Genomic DNA, 12,766 nt, shown 5'->3' with positions numbered 1-12,766 from the left:
ACATTTCATTACAAAAAAAAAAAAAAAGGAGTACCTGTCACTGCCTATTACTGTCACAAGGGATGCTTCTGACAGCAATAAAAGTGATCAGAATTTTTTTTTTTAAAGGGACAGTGTGAAAAAAAAAATTTAAAGTGCTCCATCCCTCTGTGCTTACACAGCTGGGGCTGGGTAATATGCAGAGAGAAGCTGTGTAATGTAAAGGGGTTCAGAGGTGCGGGGGGCTGTGTAATGTAAAGGGGTCCAGAGGTGCGGGGGGCTGTGTAATGTAAATGGGTCCAGAGGGCTGTGTAATGTAAAGGGGTCCAGAGGTGCAGGGGGCTGTGTAATGTAAAGGGGGCCAGAGGTGCGGGGGCTGTGTTATATTATATATTCATTTATTAGCAGGTGAATGCGGCCCTCCATGCATTCACATACATTGAATCTGGCCCTTAAGTGGAAAAAGGTTGCTGACCCCTGCTGTAAACCATAGCCTAGCAAGGAAAAGACATGATCATCCACCATATTTCAAGCAATTATTATACTGCATGACAAAAATTCCCATGCCTGTATAATTTTTGGAATTGTATGAATGTCCATACGCCTCTATCTCACTGCTACTGTTCTGCTAATACTGTTTAAATTAGTCAAATTTGATATAAAAACTGTTCTCTTAAAACATTTGATTTTTCTAAACTTTCTTGTCCATATAGGGCAGAAAAGCCACAAAATATATTTTCTTCATGCAGTATAAGCTGAAATGTGTATATGTAAAACAATATACAATATATGGCTAAAATATGTGGATATCTGACCTGACCACCCTGCCTATACAAGCCTGTTGGACATCCCAATCCAAAACCATTTGCATTAAAATGGAGTCCTATTCCATGTCCCCTCACAGCGAAAACAGTCTTAACTCTTCAGGGAAGGCTTTCAAGAAGATTTTGGAGTGTGTGCGTAAGAACTGTGCCCAAAAAGAGCATTTGTAAGGTCAGTTACTGATGTTAGATGAGAAGTCCTGACTCACAATCAGCATTCCAATTCTTCCTGGAGGCGTTCAGTTGGGTTGAGGTTAGGACTCTGAAGGCCAGTAGAGCTCCTCACAAATCATGTTTTTATGGAGCTATCTTTGTGCACAGGAGAACAGTCATTCAGTGTCACTAGTTTGGATATGCAGAAGAGTCTTAAATGTCTTAGTATGCTGTAGCATTAACAGTATCCTTCACTGGAAACACCTAACCCGATGATTTGGAGGGATGTCTGCACACATTTGGTCACATAATATAGGAGTGGTAGGTGTTCACATATATTTGGCCATATAGTTGTAGCGCCCTGGGGTTAAGTCAGGGAGCTCCTTGCCAAATTCCTTGTTAGGAGTAGCTACTGTAGTTAATTACTAGGGATCCATCGACTTCTCCCTAAGTTTGGCCTGGTTGTACTTTCCTCTTCTACCACCAGGTGGCCGGGCACTTGGAGGTATCAGATTGAAAGGGACAACTCAAATTCAGGTTATGGGGATATGGGGTATCTCAGCCGATGGGCAGGGATTTTGTTGAATCCCTTGGCCTAATGGGAGAGCATATTATATATATTTATATTCGGGTGAGGTCAGGTGATCCAGGGTCTTATGTGCCACCCAGACCGCCATCTGGGTGGATGTGTGTCGTCTGCCCCGGGCTGCTAGGGTGGAGATTGGGCCTATTCCGGAGACATCAGGCTGCCAGGTTGTGTGAGGGCCTATCCAGAAGTAAGAGGGCAGCGCAGGGTTGGGACTGCGGCTTGCAGTGCAACAAAAAGTGACAGTTCTGCCGGCCATAGAACTTGTCGTGGTCAGAGGTAGAAGGGAAGCTGTCGCCACTAAGGGACCAATCGCCTTTACCAGGGACTACAGTCAGTAACTGAAGCAAGTACCAGAGCAATATTCTCACCGAACAGGCACGGTGTAGAATCGGGAAACTTCAGGCGGTGATCAAAAGTCAGGGACCCAACCAGCAGAGGTGACGCTTGCAGAGCAGCCTTGTGGGCCAAGCTAGGGACCGAGCTGGTCAGCAGGGGTGAAGGTATCCGAAGTGCCAAGGTATCCGAAGTGCCAAGCTAGGGACCCAGCAGGGAAGTGTGGGTGACACTTGAGGGAGATACCACCGCAAAAGCCTTGAGGAGCTCACGGGATTCAGAGTCAGTGAATCAGAGAGTCCAGTGAGAGACTAGGAGCTCAAGGGGCTGAAAAACTACAAGGAGGGGTTGTAGTACAGCTGAGAGAACTGTTACTTTGAGTTAGGAACTGTTTAAGTACTGTTGCCAAAGGAGACAGCAATCCTGCACATGCAGAAGTGGCACCTTGCTGGGGCCTTTCCCTGTACGGCTGTCCTCCTGTTGAAGTTTGAGTCTGCCATTTGAAATTGCAACTACTTAAGGGTGTCCTGGCCCTAACCCTCTTTCCCTTGCAAAATATAAAAAGGACTGTCAAAGAAATGAAACCTCTTTTACATCCAAGAAGTGTCTGGTGCCCAATGACTTTTACCACCATTGTACCCACTATGCCTCACAACCCACCACATATTGAAGGATGTCAGCTATCTTTGGCTTTGAAGGTTCGCATTAGACTGGAAGAGGTCAGAGATTCTGCTACATAGTGTATATTGTTTTATGTACTGTATGTACGCAGTGTACATTAGCATAAGCAGAAAAGTATTTCCAGAACAGAAGTTCAGCTGATAGTCCCAATATCCATGAATTAAGTCACCATACTGATTACAATTGCAGACAAGACAATCATGCAACTGCAGGCTGTTAGCACTTTACACTGATGGGAGGGGGGTGAGGGAAGGGAGGCAAACATACAATACCTGACACCCCCGCCATCTTGGTGTTATCTTCTGCTGTTGATGGAGCACGCATGGTCCCTCTCCTCACCAAGGAACTGCCACTGTCCACTTGGTCCTGGAGGCTCTCTGTGTCGGTGGACATAGCACTGCTGACGGACAGTCGTGGGATGACCTCTTCAGGGAGCTTCCATGTGATGTGACGTAGATCCAGTCCTGAGCCCAGGAGGGGGACGTACTTCCAGCGCCGGCCTTCAAGGGACAGGGGTGACTTAGATGGGGGGCAAACATTTAAAGGAAAAGGGTGGGTGGGAAATATAAATTGTAAGTAGAGGGGACAGTGTGTTGCTAACAGCCGGCAGACTGAGACTGCACTATGTAACTAAAACCTGTTGTCTGGTCTTTATGAAGTAGAATTAATGAGACAACATCAGCAGCAGGCAGGTCTGGACTGTTATAAATATCCACCCTTCCCACTAAGCTATATGTTATTATAAAAGGGATCTACTTACCTGATTCATCAGACACACTGGGTCTCTTGCTTCCCACTGGAGATCGCAGCACATCTGTACTGTACATGAGATAGCTGTCATAATCCTCTCCACCCTCTGCGTCAATAATTGGAATATCCGGAATAATAGGAACTGCAAGTAACAGCAGTGAGAATTACAAAAGCAGTTCTCACAAAACTAAGTATTTTTGAATGAAAGTACCACCAAATGTACAAATGTTAAAAGGAAACTGTAGACAGGTCTCCTATCCTGCCAGACAGTGCTGTGTGATGGGTACTGTAAATGTCAGAACCGCATCAACAGAAATACAATTAATCTGACAGGTAAAATTTCTTCTGCATTTAGCCGTTTGCCTGGTGTTTTGCTTAGTACAGGTGTTTTATATGGAGTATGCTTTGTACTATTAATTTGTAATGACAAATTCCCAGATAACTGTGGGTAACTAAAGGTACAGCACCACATGCACTACTTGTCTTGAGGTACTACTTTGAGTCATTGCAATGCAAATCAACCTGTATTTGTACATTTCAACTTGCCCTATTGAATTCAATAAACAATTGGATTTTAAATCAAAGAAGCAAATACTGAGCCTAGAAAACATGAAAGATGCCTACAGCACCACCTGCTGGCTCAAATATGCTCAATATAAAAATACAATGTCATATTTACCTGAATTAAAAAAAGAAAACTTTCAATTTTTTTTTTTTATTACTCCTGACCACAATAAAGAAATAAAGTACTGAACCACTATACATTTCCTTCAAGCCGCTCAGACCTAACAATGTCATGTGTGGTAGCCTCAACCTCACAAATGCTGCAATACTATTACACAAGATTGTAACCTTTGTATTTTGTAGTGTGCTATTGATCACATCAGCTTTGTATGTACTTACTGGACATTGGACGAGTTGGTTGGGTTGCAAGGTTCATGGAAGCCTCTCTCTCTGGTCCCCAGCCAGCGCTATTACAGGCTTTCACAGTGTATCTGTATGGCTGAGACTCCCGTAGATTCTCAATGAGTACCATTCGCTTCTTTGGACCATTGATCTGAACTTTCTTCATGGGTCCGATGGGTTCTGCCCAAAATACAAAGTATGAGTATACAGCATTTAAACACTGCTCAAAAAAATTAAAGGAACACTTTTTAATCAGAGCATAGCATCAAGTAAATTAAACTCCTGGGATATTGACCTGGTCAGTTAAGTAGCAGAGGGGGTTGTTAATTCGTTTCAGCTGCTTTGGTGTTAATAAAATTAACAACAGGTGCACTAGATGGGCAACAATGAGACAACCTCCAAAACAGGAATAGTTTTACAGGTGGAGTCCAATGCCATTTTTTTCCCTACTCATCTTTGCTGAATGTTTTTCACTAGTTTTGCCTTTGGCTAGGGTCAGTGTCACTAATGGTAGCATGGGGCGATACCTGGACCCTATAGAGGTTGCATAGGCAGTCTAACTCCTCCAGGATGGCACATCAATATGTGCCATTGCCAAGAGGTTTGCTGCATCTCCCAGCAGAGCCTCAAGAGCATTGAGGAGGTTCCAGGAGACAGTTACTCTAGGAGAGCTGGACAGGGCCATAGAAGGTCCTTAATCTATCAGCAGGACCGGTAACTGCTTCTTTGGGCAAGGCGGAACATGATGAGCACTGCCAGAGACCTATAAAATGACCTCCAGCAGGCCACTGGTGTGAATGTCTCTGACCAATCAGAAACAGACTTCATGAGGGTGGCCTGAGGGCCTGATGTCCTCTAGTGTGCTCTGTGCTCACTGCCTGGCACCGTGGAGCTCAATTCGCATTTGCCATTGAACACCAGAATTGGCAGTTCAAGCACTGGCACCCTGTGCTTTTCACAGATGAGAGCAGGTTCACCTGAACAGATGTGAAAGGATCTGGAGAAGCCATGGAGAACGTTATGCTGCCTGTAACATCATTCAGCGTGACTGGTTTGTGGTGGGTCAGTAATGGTCTGGGGAGGCATATCGATGGAGGAACGCACAGACCTCTACAGGCTAGACAATGACACCCTGACCGCCATTAGGTATCGGGATGAAATCCTTGGACCCATTGTGAGACCCTACGCTGGTGCAGTGGGTCCTGGCTTCCTCCTAGTGCACAACAATGCCTGGCCTCATGTGGTGAGAGTATGCAGCCAGTTCCTGGAGGATGAAGGAATTGATATCATTGAATGGCCTCCACACTCGCCTGACCTAAATCCAATAGAACACCTCTGGGACATTATGTACATTATGTTTTGGTCCATCTGACGCCGCCAGGTTGCACCTCAGTGTCTTCAGGAGCTCAGCGATGCCCTGGTCCAGATCTGGGAGGAAATACCCCAGGACACATCCATCGTCTCATTAGGACCATGCCCCGATGTTGTCAGGCATGCATACAAGCATGTGGGGGCCATACAAACTACCAAGTACCATTTTGAGTTGCTGCAATTAAATTTCAGCAAAATGGACTAGCCTGCTGCATTATATATATATATATATATATATATATATATATATATATATATATATATATATATATATATATATATATACCTCAGAAAACCTAGACCTGACAACTAAAAGAATGGGGCAAACTATTGCCTTACTCATCTAGCAATTGCGTTTTAAGTAGATCCAGGGTGGGTGAGGTGACCTGTAAGTGAGCAGTGCCTATTCCAGTGGTTCTTAACCCCAGTCCTCAAGTACCCCCAATGGGCCATGTTTTCGGGTTTTCCTTTACTTTACACAGCTGATTTAAATATCAATGACATGGTATTGATAAGAGCCATTTTATCTAAGGGAAGTTCCCAAAACATGGCCTGTTGGGGCTACTTGAGGACTGAGGTTGAGAAGTGGAAGGCAGGGTAGTAGGCTATACACAATAATGGATTACTGAAATTTATGAATATGATCTGTGGGTGGCTCTCCAGTGGCCCTTACACTTTAGGCCATGACTGCAACTGCCTATACAGAAATATAAGGCCTCATTTGCCATTACATAACATACTTAACCTGAGGAACTATATCTATGTAACTTATGCCTTCAACCAAATCACCAGTGTAATTCTTACATATATTTTTATGCATACGTAAAGATGGGCACACTTATTCCTATACCCACTATTACTGTGTTCCCCAATCAACTGTCTCAATAGGACAACCTTATTCTAGAACACAGCTCTATGCTGAACAGGCAACATGGTTCACCTGTCTACAGCTACATAAATAATATAAATAAAGACAGAAGCAGGGGCGGACTGACCATTCGGGCACTCGGGCACTGCCCGAGGGCCCCATGCCACTAAGGGGCCCCATCATTGTTGCCAGCCTCAATAAAACCAGGGACAGTATGTAAAAATCTGTGTTTTAAAAAATATCCCAAGATTATAGCTGCCCCGCCTCTCCAGTACTTTTTCAGTGTGTGTATGTGTATTCTGTGTGTGTATACTGTGTGTGTATATTGTGTGTCTGTGTGTGTATACTGTATGTGTGTGTATGTATACTGTTTGGCCCCATAATCTATTGCCTGGGGGCCCCATAATCTCCTATTGCCTGGGGCCCCATAATCTCCTATTGCCCGGGGGACCCATAATCTTCTCCTATTGCCCGGGGGCCCCATAATCTCCTATTGTCCGGGGGCCCCATGAGTTGTCAGTCCGCCCCTGGACAGAAGACAGTGAGTAGGTAAATAATTGGCAGACACTCACGGTTATCCTCATTGACCATGCCATAGTTAACTTCATATGCTGTGATATTGCCATTGGTCTCTGCAGGCTCTGCCCAGCTCAGTTGAGTCACGGTGCTGGAAATGACATTAAAAGCCAGCCGGCCTGGTTCACTTGGAACTGTGGAAGATAAAAGTGGATGGGGAATGAGCTTATTCACAAGCAACCAGTAATCTCCATCATTTGTCATGAAACAGAAAGACCCTTTTCAGAAAAAAACTCAAACACAGTAATAATGCTTACCATCCTCAGGGGTCTGGCATGTCACGATATCTGAATAAGGCCCCTCCTCCTGCGTATTGTAGGCACACACTCGCATCTCATAGTCACAGTAAGGGTACAGATTGACTAGATCGGCTGTAGGTACCTTTGTGTCCATAACAGTAGCATCTGACTCTGAGTCTCCTTGAATCCAATACCGCACCTAGACAAAGATCACCATCATCATATATTCTGTTTTCTAGGAGGCAAACTAATATTTCTAACATAACAATGGTTGGAAGGTGAACCATGAGTTGCTTTGCCCTGTATGAGTGGATCAGTGTGGTAACAACTTTGCTTTAAAGGACCTGATAACACTAAAAAAGTATACACAATAAAAAAAGCATGGAATATGGAATCAGTACATCACACAAATCAATTTAATACAGCATTACAAAAGTAACATGATCACATCTCCCAGGATAGACGACAGAGGTGCTTACCTTGTACCCAGCTGGTTTTCCAGATGGGGGTATCCAGTTGAGTCGGATTTTCCTAGCACTGATCGCCTGGGCATTAAGGTTGATGGGGGCACCGATCTTGCCATGTGGAGACTGTAGGGATTGCTCAGATATTACCTTATCCACAACCTCTGTTGGTAAATTGGAGGTAGGAAGGATATCATAGATGAGAGGGGTATTTAATAGCTTTGTTCAAATTATATATATATATATATATATATATATATATATATATATATATATATATATATATATATATATATATATATATATATATATATATATATATATATACACACATACACACACAGTGTATTATTATATAATCCCCTATATATATTATATATAATTATATATATATATATATATAATTATATAATTATATAAATACATACACACAGTGTATTATTATATAATCCCCTGCAGATTTTAGACGTTTCCCCACTTACAAAGAACTGAAGGTTCTATCATTTTTATCATATGTGTATATTAAATGATAGAGACAGAATATCAACCAAAAATCCAGAAAAAAACCACATGACACAAATGTTATAAATTCAGTTGCAGTTCAGCAAGTAAAATAAGTATTTGATCCCCTACCAACCAAAAATAATTCTGGCTCCCACAGACTGGTTACAGTATGTGCTCACGTGGTATACAGATTAGTCAATTTAGGAAGATGCTCCTAACAACTCGTTACGTGTACAAAAGAAAGACACTTGTCCACAGAATCTCTTTCTTCCATTCATACCTCACCATAATTTTTTCTTGGTTGAAAATGTATACTTTATTTTGCAAGAAAATATACAAAAAACACATACTTCAACAGGGTACATTCCACTCTGTACTGCGACGCAGCGTATAAATACACTACATAACAATACCGTTCCAAGCATACAAATAAATTACATTCATCCTGCGGTATGATGCCTGATGTGTTGCGCAGAGTAATAATACCCTGAAACCAGGGGGCGTAACTACCACCATAGCGACCCATGCGGGCGCTATGGGGCCCGCAGCCAAGTGGGGCCCAGTGAGGATGAGAGCACCGCCGGCACAGTCTCCCAGCCAGGGGAAGAGAGAGGAGAGGAAGAGGCAAGCTGTGACCTGTGCCCAATGCAGCATGACCTTTGCCCAATATAGCGTTGACTGTGCCCAATACAGCCTGGTCTGCCTGTGCCCCATACAGCCTCACCTGTGCAGAGGAAGAGGCAAGCCACCCGGATCAGCAGAGAGCTGAATTGCCCGATGTAATAGCTTTCATTAGAACTTCCAGTGTTTCCGGGGCTCACGTCACATAGTTCCACCTCTTGGCCCGGCGCCTTTGATAGACAGATGACGGGAAGACGGGAAATTCAAATGAAAGCTATTACAGCGGGCAATCCTGCTCTCTGCTGATCCGGGTGGCTTGCCTCTTCCTCTGCACAGGTGAGGCTGTATGGGGCACAGGCAGACCAGGCTGTATTGGGCACAGGCAACGCTGCATGGGGCACAGGTCACGCTGCATGGGGCACTGGTCACGCTGCATGGGGCACTGGTCACGCTGCATGGGGCACTGGTCACGCTGCATGGGGCACAGGTCACGCTGCATGGGGCACTGGTCACGCTGCATGGGGCACTGGTCACGCTGCATGGGGCACTGGTCACGCTGCATGGGGCACAGGTCACGCTGCATGGGGCACAGGTCACGCTGCATGGGGCACAGGTCACGCTGCATGGGGCACAGGTCACGCTGCATGGGGCACAGGTCACGCTGCATGGGGCACAGGTCACGCTGCATGGGGCACAGGTCACGCTGCATTGACACTAGGGCAGCTGTGGGGGGGGGGCTGTTTGCAGGGGGGGCCCCATACAACATTTTGCTATGGGGCCCTGCTATTTCTAGTTACGCCCCTGCCTGAAACATCACATCATGCATGACGCCACATACCTCATTCATACCTCCCCATAATGGGCAAGACCAAAGAGCTGTCAAAGGATGTCAGGTACAAGATTGTAGACCTGCACAAGGCTGTAATGGGCTACAAGACTATCAGGAAGAAGCTTGGCGAGAAGGAGACAACTGTTTGATGGTTATTTTGTATTTCTTCCATTTGTGAATAATTGCTCTATCGCCCTCCGTCTGGAGCTCCATACAAGATTTCACCTTATGGGGTAAGGATGATCATGAGAAAAGTGAGGAATCAGCCCAGAACTGCACGGTAGGAGCTTATGTATGATCTCAAGGCCCACAGTCATCAAACACAGTCATCAAACAAACCATTGGCAACACAATACGCCACCAAAGTCCCCCTCCTCAAGAAGGCACATGTACAGGCCCGTCTGAAGTTTATCAATGAACATCAAAATGATTCAGAGAAGGATTGGGAGAAAGTGCTGTGGTCAGATGAGACCAAATTTGAACTCTTTGGCATTAAATCGACTTGGCGTGTTTGGAGGAAGAAAAATGCTAACTATTACCCTCATGCCCCGTACACACGAGTGGAAATTCTACCAGCAAAAGTCCGATGAGAGCTTTTGTGTCGGAAATTGCGACCGTGTGTATGCTCCATCAGACTTTTGCTGGCAGAATTCCAGCCAGCAAAAGATCGAGAGCATGTTCTCGATTTTTCGGTCGGAAAAAGTTCCTATCAGAAAATGCGTTCGTCTGTATGCAATTCGGACGCGCAAAAAAACACGCATGCTCGGAAGCATTGAACTTAATTTTCTCGGCTCGTCGTAGTGTTGTACGTCACCGCGTTCTTGACGGTCGAAAGTTCAGAGAACTTGTGTGACCATGTGTATGCAAGCCAAAGCATGAGCAGAATTCCGTCAGAAAAACCATCCTAGATTTTTCCAACGGAAATTCCGCTTGTGTGTACAGGGCATAAGAACACCATCCCTACAGGCAAGCTGTAGGTGGAAACATTACGCTTTGGGGCTGTTTCTCTGCGAAAGGTACCTTCTTCCCTTAGCCAGAACACTGAAGATGAGTCGTGGATGGATCTTCCAGCATGACAATGACCCAAAACATACCGCCAAGGTAACAAAGGAGTGGCTCAAAAAGAAGCACATTAAGGTCATGGAGTGGCCTAGCCACCCTCCAGACCTTAATCCTATAGAACATTTATAGAGAGAGCTGAAACTTTGAGTTGCCAAGCGACAGCCAAGAAACCTTAAGGATTTAGAGAAGATCTGTAAAGAAGTGTTGACCAAAATCCCTCCTGAGATGTGTGCAAACCTGGTAACCAACTACAAGAAAGTCTTACCTCTGGGCTTGCTAACAAGGGTTTCTCCACCAAGTACTAAGTCATGTTTTGCTTAGGGATCAAATACTTATTTTACTCACTGAACTGCAACTCAATTTATAACATTTGTTTTTTCTGGATTTTTAGTTGATATTCTGTCTCTATCATTGCTCTGGGTTTGTGATGAAGCAGCCTACAGACCTATCCTAATGGTCAGTCTGCCTAGCTTGATATACATCGTTATTGACTAAAAGGCTGCTGGGTTAGTTAATGTATATTTGAGCTATTTTAGAAAACATAGTACTTTATTTTACATCAAAATACGGTTTCCTTTTATTTTTCAATAGAAGGATGTTGGTTGGGAGGGGGTCGACAAAATGTCAGCAGTCTATAGATCTGGAAATTAGGAGAGAAGTCAAAATTCCTTTCTTCATACTTCTTCCATATCAGTATTGAAGCCAAAGGCCCAGCATTGCTGCTGAGCAACTAAAGACATCAGCAATGGCAGCAATCCATATTTTTCATTATCTTGACTCTAACTCCTACCCCAACATCAAGGTCAGCCATAATCCTTTTTTTTTTTAGGTGATGTTATCACAAAGAAAATAACAGTATAACAAAAAATATATTATTTTTGTTAATAATCTTATGCTGAAAATGTCACCTCTCACCTCTCTCTGGGCTGTCATTAATAGTGATGGTGCACTGTGGGTATTTGCCAACCTTGGCCCCATACTTTGGATTACTAAGCTCCAGCAGGAACTGTTTGACCTGGCGGTTTCCCAACAAAGTGTCCACCTCTGACCGGCCAAGCAAAGGAACTGTGATCTCAGAGAGTGTGTCATCTCCTTGGTATGTCAGGTCACCTTCTGAGAATGCATAATCCTGAAACAGGGAAGAAGAAAAAGACACAGAGAAGTTATTGTGTAATCATGTAGATACCAGTATATTTCCATATGCTTACATGTAACATGTCAATGTGTATGACATGTCAATGTGCCAGGATTGGTGTATCGGCATGGTTTCCTCCATGGCTGCTGGTGTGAAAAAGCCATTAACCAATAAAGGCCTCATTGCAAAGATTTAAGAAAATTCGGGGTGACTCAGGGCTGTACTTTTTCCCATACACTAGAGAAATACTGTAAACTAAAGATTTAGAATATAAATGTGTACATGTAGGTCATAGATGCAAAAGGCATGCAAACCAAATCTGCAGCTTCTAAGGTTGGTAATAAACTTTTGAAAAGTCATTGACTGAGGTAAGAGTGGTCTAATGCACTCCTTTGCTATGGACTAGTATGAACCATGACTATGCAGTTCAGTTTGAAGTGTCAATTTACAAAAAACAAAAAAAAAACAAAAAGGGATACTGTGGAACTTGAAAGAGCGTCACTAAATTTTGAGAGTTGCCTTAAACTACAATAAATGTCCCAGATAGAAAATATAGAAGTGGTTTACTGCAGAGAACTTAAGCACAATCATGATGCAGGTAGAAAAAAAAAAATGGGTACATTTCTATCTAAATAAAGGATTCTTTACAGTAAGAGCTGTGAAAATGAGGGTCACTTGTTGTTTTTCAGTTGTTTAGTTGTGTCCGACTCTTCGTGACCTCATGCACCATAGCGGGCCAGGCTTTTCTGTCCGCCACTGCCTCCTGGAGCTTGCTTAACTTCACATTCATTGTTTTGATGACGCTATCTATCCATCTTGTTTTCTGTCATCCTCTTCTCCTTTTTCCTTCCATGTTTCCCAGCAATCAGGGTCTATTCCATTAAG

The 12,766-nt window shown here is 43.8% G+C and overlaps 1 protein-coding gene across 1 annotated transcript in view; it reads right to left on the bottom strand.

Moving 5' to 3' along the window:
• Positions 1 to 12,766, bottom strand: part of ITGB4 (integrin subunit beta 4) — a gene marked incomplete in the record, with an annotated part of 126,861 nt that overhangs the window by 23,206 nt on the left and 90,889 nt on the right. Inside the window, 7 exon segments of the mRNA XM_073608132.1 lie at positions 2,829 to 3,056; positions 3,317 to 3,448; positions 4,210 to 4,392; positions 7,024 to 7,161; positions 7,285 to 7,465; positions 7,746 to 7,894; positions 11,662 to 11,875. Coding sequence (XP_073464233.1) covers positions 2,829 to 3,056; positions 3,317 to 3,448; positions 4,210 to 4,392; positions 7,024 to 7,161; positions 7,285 to 7,465; positions 7,746 to 7,894; positions 11,662 to 11,875 — 1,225 coding nt within the window.

This window comes from Aquarana catesbeiana, linkage group LG12, assembly GCF_042186555.1.
Source record: "Aquarana catesbeiana isolate 2022-GZ linkage group LG12, ASM4218655v1, whole genome shotgun sequence".
In the NCBI taxonomy this organism is placed as follows: domain Eukaryota; kingdom Metazoa; phylum Chordata; class Amphibia; order Anura; family Ranidae; genus Aquarana; species Aquarana catesbeiana.
The sequence above is the reverse complement of the archived record's forward strand: the minus strand, read 5'-3'. Positions and strand labels throughout refer to the sequence as shown.